The sequence below is a fragment of the Brachypodium distachyon genome, chromosome 1 (assembly GCF_000005505.3).
Source record: "Brachypodium distachyon strain Bd21 chromosome 1, Brachypodium_distachyon_v3.0, whole genome shotgun sequence".
NCBI classification, from domain to species: domain Eukaryota; kingdom Viridiplantae; phylum Streptophyta; class Magnoliopsida; order Poales; family Poaceae; genus Brachypodium; species Brachypodium distachyon.
In genome coordinates this window covers 28,369,979-28,387,056 of record NC_016131.3, presented here as the reverse complement: position 1 = coordinate 28,387,056, position 17,078 = coordinate 28,369,979, and the positions used below count along the sequence as shown (strand labels likewise).

At 45.7% G+C, this 17,078-nt stretch overlaps 2 protein-coding genes and 1 long non-coding RNA gene across 6 annotated transcripts; 1 reads left to right on the top strand and 2 right to left on the bottom strand.

Moving 5' to 3' along the window:
• Positions 1-3,596: 3,596 nt before the first annotated feature.
• LOC104581380 (cytochrome P450 77A1) lies at positions 3,597-6,374 on the bottom strand. The gene is made up of 2 exons (XM_010228862.3): positions 4,922-6,374; positions 3,597-4,399 (listed from the first exon to the last, which is right to left on the bottom strand). The coding sequence occupies exons 1-2, from the start codon at positions 6,014-6,016 to the stop codon at positions 3,926-3,928; spliced, it is 1,569 nt and encodes a 522-aa protein (XP_010227164.1). The 5' UTR covers positions 6,017-6,374; the 3' UTR covers positions 3,597-3,925.
• A 3,533-nt stretch (positions 6,375-9,907) lies between these two features.
• On the bottom strand, positions 9,908-16,731 carry LOC100842314 (glutamate receptor 3.5). 4 transcript variants are annotated; one of them, XM_003563370.4, is made up of 6 exons: positions 16,089-16,707; positions 11,798-13,143; positions 11,444-11,721; positions 11,202-11,233; positions 10,699-11,105; positions 9,908-10,596 (listed from the first exon to the last, which is right to left on the bottom strand). In XM_003563370.4, the coding sequence occupies exons 1-6, from the start codon at positions 16,342-16,344 to the stop codon at positions 10,111-10,113; spliced, it is 2,805 nt and encodes a 934-aa protein (XP_003563418.1). In that variant the 5' UTR covers positions 16,345-16,707; the 3' UTR covers positions 9,908-10,110. The 4 variants fall into 4 exon arrangements, 3 of the variants coding, with proteins under 3 accessions (XP_003563418.1, XP_024312085.1, XP_024312082.1); XR_002961343.1 differs by having other exon boundaries at positions 10,414-10,596; positions 10,699-11,100; positions 16,089-16,729; XM_024456317.1 differs by lacking the exon at positions 9,908-10,596 and having other exon boundaries at positions 10,958-11,100; positions 11,177-11,233; positions 16,089-16,731.
• On the top strand, positions 15,444-16,008 carry LOC112269500. Its single transcript, XR_002961353.1, has 2 exons — positions 15,444-15,740; positions 15,852-16,008. It is a non-coding gene; the product is annotated as an uncharacterized LOC112269500 (long non-coding RNA).
• Positions 16,732-17,078: the final 347 nt, after the last annotated feature.

The following is a 17,078-nucleotide window of genomic DNA, read 5'->3' as shown; positions in this document are numbered from 1 at the left end:
TAGTCTGCGCAGGCTTGTTGTTGTTAACAACAACGGATTTCTTCCCTTTGTTCTTTCCGTTGTCGCGAAAATTCCTCTGTACCATATTGGCGTTAGACGGAAAATCAACAGCCTTCTCAGAGGTGTACTTAGCCCGAGCTTTCTCTTCAACATCAAGGGACGCTATCAGTTGTTCAACTGATATCTCCTGTCTCTTGTGTTTCAGAGACGTGGCGAAGCTCCTCCATGCAGGAGGTAACTTTGCGATAATGCACCAAGCAACGTACTTGTCGGGCAATTCACTCTTGAGAAGCTTGAGCTCTCTCACAATGATCTGTATCTCATGCGCCTGTTCAACTACAGAACGGTTATCCATCATCTTGTAGTCGTTCAACGACTCCATGGTATACAGTTCACTGCCTGCATCGGTTGCACCGAATTTAGCATCCAGTGCATCCCACAGCTCCTTCCTGTCTTCTATGTGCATATACACATTACAAAGACGGTCAGAAAGAACACTTAGAATGCATCATCTAAAGGCAAACATTGGCATCCTGGAAATTTTTCTGAGCTTCCTCAGATAAATCTCCCTCTAGTTTGCCGTCTGTCACCCAGAATATTTTCAGAGTCTGCAACCAGAGCATGGCCTTTAATTGCCATCTCTTGAAGTACATCCCGGAAAATTTATCCGGCTTCAATGCATCGGCTAAACACATAGTTAAATCAGGAAATTGCCTACAATAAGGTTTTTGGATTGTTGGAAAATTAAGCAATTTCGAGAATAACAAATTAATGATTAATTCCATAATATAGATCATGACGACAGTAGCAACTAGCATATGCATCTCGAATATACTAGAGGTATTTAACAGCACTATCAATAATAGTATAATCTCGCAGATCATAACTAAACAGTAGATCGAATTACGGTGTATGTACTGTTGCGGTGGAGAGAAATCCGTTGCAATTGCGAAAAGATAAGAAGCCTGGCCCCGCAGCGACCCGGTACGGCTCGAACTCGATCCACGAAACGCGGCGCGCGCGTCGAGGCGAGGCGAGGCGAGGTGAGAGGCGAGCAGAGGAGGAGGAGCGCGCGTGGGGATTTCCCTTGCTCAATAGGTGAGAAACAACACCCCTTATATGTTGGTCTCAATCACTCTAAACTAGCAAGGTAAGATTATTCCCATTCCCGCTCTCCTCATCCCACTTCATGAATGACCCTTTGAGATTTTCAGAATTTATAAAAATTGGACTTGGGCTGATCAGGCCCACAACACCAAATTCTAACATCATTAGATTAGAATCCCTTCTTTTCTATTTTGTGAACGAGAATTGAAAGAAGAGGTAGAAAATGGTGGTGTTTGGACTTTGCACCTTAGGTGGACAGTGGGCCTTTTCTTTTTCAGTTTCTGACCAGAAAAAAAGCATGATAAGTATAAGTTGGACTCCACGATTATTGCTGCCGTCTTTAATTTCTCGTCTTTCTCCTCAAACCTTCCGATTGGCAAAGCAACCGGCATCGCCCAGCGCCGAACAAATATCCGGTCTAACAGCTCATGGCCAACCGCGACCATTCCTCACGCGGCCACACGTCGCACTACAAGTCGTCAAGCACTAGATTAAGCTGGTGTCAACAATTTTATAATTTAGATGGGACTATAGTGCATCCATATGTGACAGGTTATTGTTATTGTTCTTTGTACGAATATATTCTATGAATTGGTGGGGATTTTTTGTTTGGGCTTTACTTATCAAGGTATATTTCTATCAAATATGTTCACGTAGAGATCATTTAAATATTCCGGCGGGGCTGACTTTGTCATCTATGCCTTGATTTCTGTTTTTGTTGTAGATACTCTATCTCTTCTAACCCGAATGGCAATCAACTGCCTTCTTTTCAAAATAAAAATATTATGTCATATGCTTTAATGTATTCGTTACTTTATCATCTTACGCGTTAACACTCCCACGCTACCGATTTTGCCACACTAAAAAATTTGTTCGTCCTCCGCCGCTGCCGCCAACTACTGTACTCATTCTTTGACGAGGTCAATATATATGCAAGGTCACGTGCGTACGCGCTCCATCTGTGTCGTCCCGGCCGGCCGGCGTGGCGCCTCAACCTGTGATACACCCAAAACTTAGGAAAACAACCCAGTAGTCAGTACTCCAGCTAGTACTACGTGCTACATGCATGCATGCATGCATGTGCACGCCAGCGTCAACATGTCAGTGGTACCCCGATTCCTAGCTACTGCCAACAAGCACCGCAGTCCAATATTGTACTACAAGCGCAAGAAGAAGAATCACGATGTTGGACTAGATGCGGCCAGCGGCAGCGGCAGGACCATGCATGGTAACAGCACATTGATTAGCCTATCTACCATCCCGCCGTTTGGATCACGGCCGGCCGGCCGGGAGGCGATGGTGCACGCCGGATGGATCGATCGAGTTACTCCGGTGGCCCAGCCCGCGTTCGATTCTCGACCCATTTTGGCCATTTCAGCACTTGACCTTCGAGGAGCGGAACGTACGGCAAAGCTAGCCAGCCCGCTGTGGTAAGATGAGGCAGAGATCAGCGGATGCGTAGGGATATGGATCGGGGAAGAGGTGTTGGATGGATCCAATTTATTGGTGGTTATTGCTGTGCAGTGGTTTTAATTCTTGGAAGGCTGGGGGGTGGGGTTAAAGTAGTAAATGTGTGCATGTGAAAGCTCTGACGAATTGGCCGCGTCCGGACGCAGGTCATGAGCGGCCATGAGTCATGACCAAGCAAGCAGCTTCTCTGAGCGCGCTGTTCCCCCTTCTTCTTCTCTCCGCAGTAAAGAAGGGGCCGGTTGGTTGGGTTACGTTGCCATGGCGCGTTGCTGTGGTACGTACCATATCGAGTTCAATGCATTTTAGCTATGGTTATTGCTGAATTTTGCGATTGTTTTGATTTTACAAGGAAAAAAATATGGAGGTTTGGAATCTAAATTCTTTGTGACGCCGATGGCCTCTTTGTTGCGGGACAACGAATGGAACATATGTTGAATGGTTTTTCTAATTCAGAGCGGGTACTGGCTCGTTTAGATAGAATCCTAAGCTTAATTGCCACTCATTTATAAGTCGCACTTCTGATTACTATACTGCTTACCAACCGCTTCAGTGAAGCCGTACTGCTATAGATGCTCGATGTCCATGTATGTTTTTTTTTTTGTGAAAGGAAATGCACATGTCTGTTAGTAAAAATAGCTTGTCTCGCTGTCACAATTTTTTTTTTTTGCATAGATGTCTATGTTCTGCCCAACATATCCCGTGTGATTCTTGGTTGCGAGTTGAAACATCTGAATTAACCTCTTTTAATCTCTCCAAATATTATATAAGTATGAAGTACAGAAAACGGGAAATGACATAACGTTTCAGTTGCATAGATAACTGATCCAGTACTGTCTTTAACCGAACAAACAGAGATCCAAACGCTACAAGTGGAGCAGAGCAAGGCTTTGAACTGGCCAGTGTCTTTCGGCGCATGAAACCCCAACTTGGTAGTACCAGTACCTCTGACCAAATCACATTTGCCAGCATCATTATCCATTCATTGCTTGCATGAAATTGACGTTGTTAGAAAGCTCAAGTTAAAGGAATTGAGGACAAGAGAAGCAATATATATGAGCAGATCGATCGATCGATCTAGCAGCAGAGCTGGGTCATAGGTACACTTGTGGGATCAAATGAAGAAGAAAATGTCGATCGAGCACTACGAACCAAGAAGAGGAAAAAAAATTCACAAAATCAAGACAGCCTCATGATGCATTATCCATCCATCCATCCATGAACCAACGAATAATATAATTAACCGCTAGCAGATCGAGCCGTTTCGATCATGGAGTATTTATATATAGCCGCCATAATCCACCTAGCCGTAGTACGTCTACCGCAACCCCGGATGACGCGGTTAAAGGCATTAATTGGCGGGCTGCAGCAGCGGCGGCTGGTTGCGCTCGACAATGGCGGCCCGGAGCGGGTTCTTCATGACGACGGTGAAGGCGAAGGTCTCGGCGGGGTCGGGCGGGCCCTCGCCGGCGGGCGGGACCCACCGGAGCTCGCGGACCATGTTGGCGAGCATGAGCTGGATGTGGAGCACCCCGAGCGTGGCTGCGGGGCAGATGCGGCGGCCGGCGCCAAACGGCATCATCCTGAGCGCCCGTGTCCCCGTGATGTCGGTGTCGTGCCCTTCCCCGCCTTCCAGGAACCGCTCCGGCCGCCACGCGTCCGGGTCCGGCCACGTGGCCGGGTTCTCCGTGATCCACGCCGTGTAGAACTCCACGCTGGCCGTCGCCGGCACCCGGTAGCCGCCCAGCTCCGTGTCCCGCGTCGCCGCGTGCGACAGCACGAAGTGGCTCGGCGGGTGCCGCCGGAACGTCTCCTTCACCACCGCCTGCGGACAAGACAATTAAGCCATCGGCATCAGCATCAGGGGTTGTTAATTAGGAACAGACCATTTTAATTAACAAGGTGGTGGCCTCCAAAATTGTTGATCTTTTTTGGTTTTCTTGCATTGATACTATGTCGCTTTCGCTTGACTAGAGGTCTGAGCTAGGGAAACGTCGTTTCAAATGATTGTTTGGGCACCAGCTGCTTTGCTCTTAGTGGCACCCAAAAACGTGAACGGTCCTAATTCCTTAATTAGTAGCCGCTATCTTGGTTCGGAGGTCCGAGAAACCGAGCAGGAAAAGGAAACATGAGACCGACCGGTCGATCGATATGTTAGTTGGATGGTGACGGCCGGCCGGTGTGACATTCCTAGCTAGGATTTAATTTGCCTAAATTAACAACAAAACTGCATATGCACGAACAATTTTCTGTACTGTAACAATTCAGCAGCTGTAAAAAAAATCTGATGCTAGAATGACAAGAACTTGTAATGCAATGATTAGAAAGGGGTTACGCGCGTAAATACCTGCAGGTAGGGCATGTCCTCGACGTCGGCCTCGGTGATCCGGGCGGTCTTGCCGGCCTTGGCGACGACCTCATCGTAGACCCTCTCCTGGGCCTTGGGATCAAGAATCAAGTGCATCATGGCCCACTCCAGCGCGGTGGCGCTAGTGTCAGTGCCGGCGCTCATGACCTCAGAGCAGAGCGTCACCAGCTCCTCCTCGCCGAGCCTCTTCCCTCTCCCCGGCGGCTCGAGATCAAACAGCGAGTCCACATACGCTTCCCCCGACGGGCTCATCATCTCCACTCCCCCAATAATCTCCCCCGTCTTCCCCCCATTCTGCAAGAACTCCCTCCTTGCCCTGACAAGCGGGGCCAGGCACCCCAGCTGCCTCTTCCTCAGCGCCCTGGCCTCCCCCAGCTGCTTCCTGAACAGCGGCGTGAGCAGCGGCAGGAAGTCGGGAAGCTTCGGCAGCGAGATCATCATGACGTCCTTGAGCACCTCCTCGATCTCCACGATGAGCGTCTCGGGGATCTTGGCGCCGAAGCAGATGCAGATGAGGATGCTGCAGATGGTGAGGCGGCAGCCGGCCATCATCCGGACGGCGCCGTGGGCCGCGTGCTCGGCGCGGGCACGGCGGAGGTGGCCCGCCATGGCCCACTCCCGGATCCACGAGAAGCCCTTGACCCGGCCCGGCGATACGATCTCCGACACGAAGTTCCGCCGCAGGGCCCGCCAGAGCGGGCCGTAGGGCGCCGAGTTGACGGTGCATTTGCCCACGCTGAAGAGGAGCCGGATCGGGCTGTCGGCGGGCCGGCTCGCGAACATGGGCCCTTGCCTGACGAGCGCGTCGTGGATGAGGTCCGGGCACGTGACGATGATTAAGGTGCGTTGCCCCATCCGCATTGTGAAGATGGGCCCGTATTTCTGGCGGAGGTCCCGGACCACGTACATGAAGGGCCGCCGCTGGAGGATCACCTGGAAGAGGTTCCCGACCACGGGCCAGCCCGGCGGGCCTGGCGGCAGCCCGTCCACGCCGCCCGTCTTGGAGCAGCGCCGCCACCACATGGTGCCAAGCAGCACCGCCGATGCCAGCAGCAGCAGGTCGTTCACGTCCATGGCGCCGCGGCCGGTCGGCGTGTCTTCCTCCTTTCTCTCTCTCGATTCTCAAACTCTCAAATCGATCGATATCTTCTTTGCTTAGCTATGGTGAAGAGTGAAGTGGGGGATGGGAGTGGGTGGAGAGATATATAGCGGGGGTGAATTGGGAGGGGAAGGGTACTGTAGAGGCGCGGGGGAGTGAATGCGCGCCATCTACCGGCTGAAACGGAGCCATGAATGCGAGCTCTCCAGTGCGTGTTGTTTAATGCGGGCGCGTGAAAGCTTAGCGAGGACAGTGGAGGAGTACCGGCGGCAGCTGCAAGCTCAAGCCAAGCTAGCCTGGCCGGACCAGCAGCTGGGTTTTCTATCTCGGATCAATCTAGAAGGATGCAACAAGTGCTGCGCTAGACTTTAATGGCGCGTGCCGTTGGGAAGACGAGAGAGTGCGACGACGACTATGGGAGCGGCCGTTACACTGCCGATTGATTGTTCAGTTTTTTTTCTTCTTCCGAACAGTAATTCGCGCAAAGGTTACTTGTCACGAGGAGCGCGCAGGTAGGATGAGGTTTTGGTAACCGCATTTTCCACTGCCCGGCAAATCGGTTTTATCAGAAAACAAATCAATTTTTTTAATATTTTGAACTTAAATCCATGCATAAATAGTATCGGGTCCATGCATGAACCCTTGATTAGGAGAAATAGTTCAGCCCACTATGCTACGGTTGCATTTGTAGTACTCACTCCGTCGAACGAAAGATGTCTCAAGTTTGTCAAAATTTAGATATATCTAGACATAACTTAGTGTATAGATATATTCAAATTTAATCAAAGTTGGGACACTTTTTGTTGGACGGAAAAATACTGTATCATGAAGGTTCAACACATAATTACATCTTTTAAATGCATATTCTGAATTCTAAATTTGATCAGAAATCATCTGGTAAGCGGACGGGATTTTTTGGGTTATTGCAGATCCCAGTTCCCCTTGGAAAAAAGAGGGATCCGTTTCCCAAATCGTACGGAAGAATAGTATGGAACGGTGGGATCTGATAGCACCATACAAAAATCCTTAAAGATTTGCTATTTTCTCATTTTTCTGAGCCAACCAAGTGCATTCTTAAGTATAGAAATGTGCAACTATACATTTCTAAGTTGTGTTGTTGGCACGATGACGCCAAGGAGCCAATGGTGTTTTGGCCACAAAGATCCAGTGCCCTAATTTGGCAAATTCTCATCCAGAGACTCGCTACTTTTGCATTGGTGGTGTCCAGCGCATAATTTGGATTGGTCTGAGCATCACCAACAACTTGAGATCGTTAATACGAGAAAAGAAAATTCATGAACTCAACTTTAGTAACAAACTTAAAGATAAGGTCACCGCTAAGACCAGCGTGGCGAAGCCAGAGAAACTGGAAAAAGATGGTGCTAAGATGAGACTAATGGTGCTATACTTGTGCATTTTCCATACTTACGAACTAAATACTGAATAGATTTTCTTCTGAACACCCTTGCCAGGCCGGTGCTACAGCACAGGTAGCACCGGCCCTGGCTCCGCTCCTGGCTAAGACTTTACCAAGTAAGATCGCAAATATTGCATGTTGACGTGTGAGTTCTTCCTTGACGGTCCAGGAATAACTAAATCAGCGGTTGAGCATTCTTGCCATATCGGTGGGTTCATAGGCCATAGAGTGTTCAACATTCTTAGGTCCTCCACTTTGAGATAAATGCCCCAGAAGATTTTGCCAAGGTTCACGAGACTCTTTACATCTTTTTTCAGGAGGCCTCCGTTAATCATGTTTTATTTTGGCTTTTTTATAAATGTTTTTTATTTTGCTTTCTTTGTACAGTTGGTAAAAAGGAGAAGGAAAAAAAAACTTCATTGTTGACTGAATTTTAGTAGAAGAGTTTGTCTATTCCTAAGTTGCCGCGAAAAAAGTTGCATAATATTTTCTTAAATCTCAACACGATAATAGAGGACTTTGAATCAACGGCTAAATACCTTCACCTTTCACTCAATTGTAAATAGGCGACATGTCATGTGAAAACCGACATTCAGTTTAGTGAAAAAAAGGTTGTGGTTAATTACTCGACGAAACAGCATGAGGAGACCTTCCGTTTAGTGCAAACCTACAAACTATCTAAACCCAAACAACCTAGCTAATCTTGTTTTAACAAAAACCAAAACCTAGCTAATCCTGGCTTTGTTCCTTCCCCAGTTGCCATCTGCCTTTTATGTCGCAGCCGCCTCCCACCCTTTCGGCGTTAGAGGCAGCGAAAATCGGTTAGTTCTCCTCCCTCAACCATCAGAGCCCGTGATGGCGAACTGGCGACCGATGATGATAAAGCCATCCATCCATCGACGGGTCGACGGAGACGACGACGAAAGAAGGCCCGTAATTAAATCCCCGGCATTCTGTTTCGATTCGATGGAGATCGATCGGCAGGGGAGGAGGGCTTGAATGCGAAAGCTCAGTTCACCCAGCCAGAAGGAAACCTGAGAAGGGAGAGTCCGTGCCCGTGTGGTAGTTACGGGGAGGCCGGAGAAGGGATAGTCCGTGCAGAGCAGCGCTGGAGCGAGTGTCTGGATGCCGGTGGTAGCTGAGCCTGATGAGGGAACCGGAGTAATTAGCTTGTTGTCAATGGATACAGTTGTTTTTGGTTTTGTTTAGCAGCTCGCAGAATGCGTGCGGCACCACGCAGGCGAGCAGTGCTTGTGTTTTCTTTGTGCTCCCGACAATGGTGCATGGTCGATCTTGCTAGTTAATTGCTACCGAGCCTTCAGTCAGAAGGTCTAGGGATCCAGGAATTGACAAGCAGTCTACCGACCTTCATTGGACCAAGGAATCCAGAAGGACCAGGGACATAGGGCCATAGGGACAAGGAAAACGTAGAATTGAGATACCATGGCATGCCATACTGAATGCCATGAATTGTTTGAAAGAGATGCTTGAAGGCTACATGGAAAAATATAGAAATTTTGAGATTAGATATGAGGAAGAGTGAAGAGAGATAGAGAGAAGATGCATTGAAATTCTCAGAGGATTTTTTTTTCATGACGTTAGAACTCATGCTTGGATTCTCCTGCTCCCTCCGTCCACCGAAGAATGTCTCAATTTCGATTAAATTTGAATGCATCTATACACTAAGTGATGTATACATTCAAATTTTGACAAACTTGAGACATCTTTTGTTGGACGGAGGGAGTACCGAATTTCTTTGATGAATATTTTAGGGATTTTATGATCTAAAAGACATGTATAGAAATTATTCCTTAACACTAAAATTCTCAAAGGATCTAAAATTCCTATGATCAAAAGAGGGCTGTCAAAAGAGGGCTTTTAGAGGGAGGTGTTGAAACTTGGGTGTTGTTGGCGTGCTATTTATTGCAATAAAAAGGAATCGAAGCTGTTTCCTCTTCAGAACTGATCCCATGAAGCAGTTTTGGTACTCCTATCATCGATCTGTTAGCTCGGGAGTAGGAACAAATAGTTGGTTTTCAGTAATCTTTATTTTTACAGGACCAGGAAGGCCGAAAGGTGAGGAGAATCATTAAACGGTTCTCTTCTTGGCGCCCACGCAAGACTGTCCAGATCCGGATAAACAGCACAACAGCTAGCCGGTTCGGGGTTCAGAATGATGCTGTCCGCACTGCATTTAGGGCTGTTTGGTAAGATTCAGAAAAGAAATATTACTCCTGACTGTGCGATATGGCCGTATCATGTGGGTTAATGAAATGTCAAGCAGGGTAAACAGCGCTCTTGAGCTCAAATTGCTCATGTTAGTTGGGCAATTCATTTATTGGATGATCTGTGTCCATCTATGGCATAGACCAGACCTAGCTTACCCAGAAAAAGAAGTCATAGTAATATGTAATGTACTATTAACTTTGGAAATGCAGTTAAAAGAGCATTTTTCGGTTGTGAAACTGATTCTCAGAGAATTAATAATTGAGAAAACATTGTCCGATAAAGGCATGATTCCAGTGATACCGTGGAAAAAAAAATTGGATTTCTATATCCTACTACAAGTATACCGCTGTTATCTACTTCAGTATGTGTTGTGTAAGAACCTGGAGCTTTGGCTTCTGCAAGAGTGAAGCCTGAAAGAATCAACTATGCTGGGGAGGCAGAGTGCGCGTCTGAGGATCCAGCGCCTCGAGTATCTTTTTCGCTTGATCTCCGTTTCATCTCTTTCTTAACCTCTTCCTCCTTCTTGTCGACAAACTGTATCAGTTCTTTGAAGCTACCAAGGCGCGTTGGTTTTGGCTTCGTCGGCTGTATTTCAGCAACAGCAGCAGTGGCGACAGCAGCTGTGTCGCCTGGTTCACCAGCAGCTTCAGAGTTGGAGTACCTACTATACTGCCAGCAGACTCTTACGAAGAAAATCGAGAGTGCAAAGACGCATATCAGAGCGCACACCAGGAAAAGGCCCCAAAAGCTTCCGAGGCCGAGCCTGACTGCTCCCAACCCACTTTCCTCAGAGCTGCAAGTCGCCGCTGTGAACCACTCGTCATGGATTCTCTGAAGCTGGCCACTCTCTGAAAGTTGAAGGATGGCGGTTGATAAGTCTGCCGCAAGGGGAGAATCTCTTTGGAATGCCTGCGAAATAGAAAAAAAAGCAGATTAAATTCTCTCCTTTAAAAGATGCCCACAAAAGTGAAACTGAAAATATATAACGAGTTAAACAGTTGCTGAACATACAAATCCCCATCCCTCCTTTGTGAACTCCTGACCGACTATTCTGAAGTTGCAGTGGTGTGACAGGAAGATCTCAACACATGGCATCTCATCAACTATTGCAGCAACACCACCATCATCTGGCCCACGATTAAGTGCATCGGCATACTCCTGGACTGTGCTCAAAGGTACCAACCGGGATGCAGCAACATTCAGCTCATCGATCAGGTAATTTCTTGTAAATTTTCCAGCCTGGTATCCAATAGGTAAAGCGCTTGCAACCAAATTGTCAAGCCCAGTTATTCCGGTTGCAAGCTGTTGGACTGTCAGGATTGACGTCAGGCTAGCAGTGTAACTTGAATTGATGATCAGCACGACAAACAACCATATGATCAGCACGAAACGCCCAAGAGCACTTACGGTGTTCTGTCCTGAGGTGAGTTTTTTTCAATAAGATATTTTCATCCAGATTGGAAAAGAAGAATGGAAAAGTTAAACATACTAGTATGTGATGCATCTGGACTTACTGTGTGCAAAGAACATTGTTGAGAAACTGAACCTGAAAGAGAAGCATGGAGTATCAGTTAACTTATAGCTAATGTTTAGAAAATCACCAACATACAATGTTACAAAAAAACTGGTGAGAATGAAGGAAATAAAAATAACCACTTTGCCTCTAATAAATTTCCAGTCTGAGAATTTTCATTCAAACCAGATATGGTAAACCTACAATAACACACACATCCTTGGAGTGGCAACAGAAATTTACCAAAATATTGTCAGGACTTGTCGTCGTGGAGAGCCTCGAAACTCCTCATTAGTTCGATGTTCAAGAATCCAAACAACTACCCCCACAAAAATAAAAAGAGCACCTGTTACACACCACATCTCTAATGTGAAAGGTTTCAGGAAAGCCCAGGCACTTGAAGTTGCTTGTCTCACTGGCGCTACTATCACAAGCCCTGCCTCGATATAAGGCTGTGTGAATTCTGCAATCTTCGTTCTATTTCTCACAATAGCGAAGTCACCTACAACTGCGTCAAGGGACTAAAGAAAAAGAAAGAAATCAGATGATTAATAGCAAAATGATCAAAGAAGCAGAGCAAAGCATGAGAACACATACATTGGTGGAAATCCTACTAATAATGTCGTCATAGCTGGGATTCTTTAAACCATCCCCAATCGTTATGAATTGGCATGGAACTGGGTATGGAAGCAGTTTGATTGCTGCGTTGAATATATCAATGCTGTAACCACTCACGTTATCAGAGCCATTGCCACCTGACACCAACTCCTTAAAACTTGGTTTATTTGGAACACCAACTCTCAGAGGCTGGCCATTGTTTGGGAAAACCCACCCCCTAGGCTTAGTAGTAGTGTCGCCTGGCCACACCACACTGTACAACCGCTGGGCACTCATTGACGTATCTGGTGGCTTCTGATACAAAATTTCAGGAGCAACAACAGAAAGGCCAGAGTAATTACTCCAATAGCCAATCAAACGGGACCCAGAACCACCAATGTTAAGGATATCATAAGCTGGCCGTACCAAATTACGGTCTGAGTCAAACTGAACCCGACCTGTTAGGCCTGTAATATTTGTGAGCAGAAGTTGCTGTAGCAACTGCTCGCCACCATCAAATATTTTAAGAGTTGATAGGCGCAAAGTGCTTCCATTTGAATCGTTCAACCTTGGGTCTGCAGAAAAATTAATCTGCTGGCCACTATCAAGAAGTTGATCGATAGCACGGGCAGCAATCCAAACTGAATCATAAGCATAAAAACCATAGGAATTCAAGGCAGAACCAATGCTCCTATTACGAGCTACATTATTCCATTTAGATATGAACTTCTTCTTGGCATCAGAGTCAGGAGTATGATGACGAAGAACAATTAATCCTTGTATATAACTCATGTCTTTAAAGTCTCCAGACCCCGAGGAGTCCAGGACAGCAGCTAGCCAGTCGGTTACTATCCAGACATATCCACTAGCCATCATCCGGAGCTTGTTAGCTATAGAAAATATTCTCATACCTGCATCAGGATTGACATGCACAACCAACACCCTTGATTCCATCATGTTTACTCTAAAAAGTACATCATTGATCACATCTGTGTTTGAATTTGGAGGAATGGCTGCTTTATATGAAATTCTTGCCCTCTTTGCTGCAAGTGCATCGCCGAGGGCTGACACTCCACCTCGCCCATAATCATCATCAACAAATATAGCAGTCACCTCTTTCCACTGGTAGTAATCAACAATGCTAGCAACAGCATGCATTTGGAAGTAGTCACTAATGGTACCCCTTAAAAAGTAAGGATACTCCGATGCCGATAGGGTTGGATCAGTTGCGGCGAATGATAGAAGTGGAACATGAAGCTCATTAACAACATGTGAGATGACATGGCCTATTCCAGAGGATTGTGGGCCAATGACAGCAACCACTTCTTTCTCCATTAGTTGCAGTGCTGCAACAGAGTAAGATTTATGAATCAGTTAATAGACTATTTAGTATTTAAACAATTAGCAACTGTCTTATATATTCTAATTGGAGGCTCCTTTCAAGCAACCACATCAATCCTAGGAAAAACCATCCTGGCCATCGATATGTCATATTGCAATCCCATGGCTTAGTTAAAAAGTATACATGAGACTGCAATCCCAAGGTTTAGTCAAAAAGTATATATGGGCATCCATGTCATATGCGATGAAGTAAAGAATCCATTCTGAATAAACATCCAGTGCATGTAGTATGTCAACTTGTAAAGACTCCTACCACTATTAAAAGTTCTGCTTGTTACTGATCAGACTGTGATAGGGAAAGAAAAAAGAAGGGCTCAGACTCTTCTGCATGAGGAATCCATACATATGTGTACCAAGAAATGACTTAGATATGCAAGGATTGTATACTATACAATAAGTTTAATCTGAGTAATACAGCATGCATGGAGCCCATCCATAGGTACCAATCCATATTAAAATATCGAGGGCTAATTTGATAATAGGTAGGAGTACCATAGTTAAGTAAATACCCATCACTTCTTATAAGAGAAGGTTATAAGACAATGAAAATTGCATAGAAAAATGACTATGATATCGCGGTTCTATCAACTTATCCTCTCGGGTACAAGAGAAAATGGCATGTGCAAATATTTACTCACAAATCCTTAAGAATGAAAAAGACAAATGAGGACTGAAGTGACAAAAGTTATTAAATTTGCATGTACTCCTTCCGTTCCATAATTCTTGTAGAAATATTAGATGTATCTAGACACTTTTTAGGAATAGATACATCAATTTTTTGTCAAATTTGAGACAAGAATTATGGAACGGAGGAAGTAGTTTGGAATAAGACTGAAAAATTAAGTCTCAATACACATGCATGTGGAGGACTTAGCTAGACTATTAGGTAGTGCTAATTAGAAGATAGAAAAATTGAGGTTTGAACATATCATTACTTTCCCTCTAGTCAGAGAAAACAAAATTGCATGTTTTAGTACTGACATCACAGGCAAACCACATATGAATCATAACAAGAATCAAACAAAATCTCCGTTATGACCTCTATTGCATACAATTGGATAGTCATGTCCTATACATAGGACGCACGTGTTCTCCACAAAAATGGAGAACTAAGTGTACTAAGAGGTTTTAATAGCTTTTGGGACTCAATGGCCCAATTTACGGAAGTGTCTAATTCAATGTTACTGACGGCAAAAATCATTTATTAATGCATAGAATAAATAGGGAAGTAGGAGTCCTAGTTTGCTGTCCACATATAAGTTTATAGATTAATTACCGCCAGGACATATACTGCAACTCATCATATAGAAGCATAGCTTAGACAGGGACAGACAAAGGCAGGTGATGATGCCTTTTGGTTTTTAGAAAATAAAGGTGACGAGGATGCATATTCAATGCATTTGGCAAATGTGGTTTCTATATCAATTCAAAGTGGTGTATCATGCATAGATTTTTATATCAACTATGCCTACACGCTTAATTGTGCAGTTGCACGTGTTAACAACTGGTAGTTGACAAATTAAGCTGAATTTCCAAAGAGGCTATAGGATAGTACTATTTGCTTCATTTGCTAACTAGTGTTCATAAAACTTTATTTTCCAACAACAATGAGAAAAGTAGTTCCGGTTCAAAAAATTCGGTGATATATCTGTTATTCTGATGCTCCCACATGCCACAAAGAGAAAAGAGAATCTTGCATGTGAAGAAAGTGAAGAACCGGGTGCTCCTTAATACATGTTTCTTGCACCTTAAGGAATGTCGGATGCAGCATCATAAGTTATGCCATTTATGACCCATAGTACCGGTATGCTTTTTGTCTGTTTCTCTTCTGTTGCCAGGATAACCAGGTTAGCACACTTGTCAAGAAAGAATGCCATCCTCATACAGGTTTAGAGAAACAGTTTCTTTAAGCACAGTTGGTTTCTCCATTTCCAATCAAGACATTACTGAAGCATCTCATGGAACATGAGTCGAACAATTATAGTATTAAACTAAAGTGGAATATATAAAGAACGCCCCACCCCTTTTTTTTAAAAGGTAATAAGAGACATTATCAAAGGAACCTTGACCTAATCCAGTCCAAACTAAGACGCGAAAGCACAGATATTACACTGGAACTGACCTCTTTCTGGATGGCAACAATTAATCCTCCTACAGTTATGGCACCTAAAACTAAGAAGTGAATCTCAAACAGAAAGACAGCAAAAACAAACTAAATGGAGTTTATTCGGAAAAAAAAACCAAGATTTATGTTGTACTCATACATGTGCAGGAGAGCCCAGATCAAAGGAACTGAGCAATGCTACTAATCGACTCCGATGTGTATGGTCTGTCATTTTGTAACAAGTGGCCACTACTTTTGTTTTTTATAATGGATTCGCAGATATGCAGATGCTATAATTTACAAGACCCACCATACCGAGAGCAGATATGCTGGCCAGATTGGGGTGCCCTCATCCCCACCACTACAATGAGGTTTATGCTGAGATCTCAAAAAAGAAAAAGAAAAAGAAAAATGAGGCTGATGCTAAAGTTCGCAGAGGTAAAGGTCCCAAACTGATAAACTAGTTCAGAAGTGATAACTAACCACTGCCCATATGAGTTTCTTGGGTCATTGCAAGAACTTCTTACTCATTTGCAACTACTAAAACAGGAAGTTTTCTTTCTCCATCAACACTTCACTTCCTAACGAGTTGGAATAAATCACCAGACGATTCCGATCAGAAACTACAGATACGGCTAGTGGAACTGTCACCAAATCACTCAAATTGAAGTCGTGGAAGGTGAGCTCCAATAAAATCCATTACTTATGCGGAATGTCCTCTGTTCTAAGTCCTTGACACATGGGGGATAGTCAACCAAGGAAAAAACAAGTGAAGAACCAACCAACCTTCGATAGTCCCGAGAAAACCGCTGCAATTGGTGTCCTGGGTGATCAAATTGAGCTTGGTGCCGGCGAGCACGGCTTTGTCCGCGTTGACGTCGTCGACGGCGAGCTCGATGGCGAGACGCGCCGCGCGGCCAATGACCGAGTCGTAGGTGAAGAGCGCGCCCATGGCCACCGTGCTGGGACGCCGCCGCTGCCCCGCCGCCGCCGCCACCGCGCCAAGCACCAGGCACAGAACCAGCAACCTTTCCGCCCCCATTGCCTCTAGCCCACCAGAACCGCGCGCGGCGCTATAGCGCGGGGCTCCTCGGGAAGCGGAACCTTGGTGCGAGTCGCATCGGCTCTCGACGGCAATGGAGCGCGCGCGGGGGGGAAATCGGAAGAACAGGGGCTGAGTAACGGCGAGGTGGTTGGATCAAGAACGGCCACGAAAGATGCTGGCTTGGAGCTGGGCGTGCGTGCGGGCAGGAAGAAGAAGAAGAGAAGGCTGAGGCTGAGCTCTCCACCTCTCCTCCTCTCCGGGAGAAAAGGAGGAAAAGGTTTGACGGCGGCGTGAGAATCGTCGAGTAGTAGCGAGTCCAACAAAGACTGTACATCCAGATGTGACAGCGGGCGCATGTATGTAGCGTGCGCAAGGACCGAGCCGCGGTGTCGCTGCGTCGGCCGGCCTGTGTGCATCACATGGAGAAAGAAAGGGAGGGAGACAAGGCACTGTTGGATGCCGATGGGAAGGGAAGGGAAGGGATTTCCGTGGCACCGTTCCTGGTCTCACCGCCGGAGATATTTTTGTTCCGCAAGATAATCGAAGGGGTTGTATGATTGATTGTATCAATGAAATCGCTTGTGATTTGTGAAGACCCACAAATGGTGATCCAGAATTAAATTTTTCTTTATGCGGTCGAAATTTCTGTGAGGTGTATAGATGCGCTTCGTGTCAATATTTCGAACATGTGCCTAGATTTTCTAAAAGTGGCTCTGTCAGAATTTTGTTTT

Excerpts from the sequence above, each read along its gene's own strand:
- LOC104581380 (XM_010228862.3), bottom strand. The coding sequence starts at position 6,016 with ATGGACGTGAACGACCTGCTGCTGCTGGCATCGGCGGTGCTGCTTGGC. Across the intron at positions 4,400-4,921 it reads AGGACATGCCCTACCTGCAG|GCGGTGGTGAAGGAGACGTT; the intron begins GTATTTACGCGC and ends TCTTGTCCGCAG.
- LOC100842314 (XM_003563370.4), bottom strand. The coding sequence starts at position 16,344 with ATGGGGGCGGAAAGGTTGCTGGTTCTGTGCCTGGTGCTTGGCGCGGTG. Across the intron at positions 11,722-11,797 it reads TTAGTAGGATTTCCACCAAT|TCCCTTGACGCAGTTGTAGG; the intron begins GTATGTGTTCTC and ends CTTTTTCTTTAG. Across the intron at positions 11,234-11,443 it reads CAAGTCCTGACAATATTTTG|GTTCAGTTTCTCAACAATGT; the intron begins GTAAATTTCTGT and ends CTTCTCTTTCAG.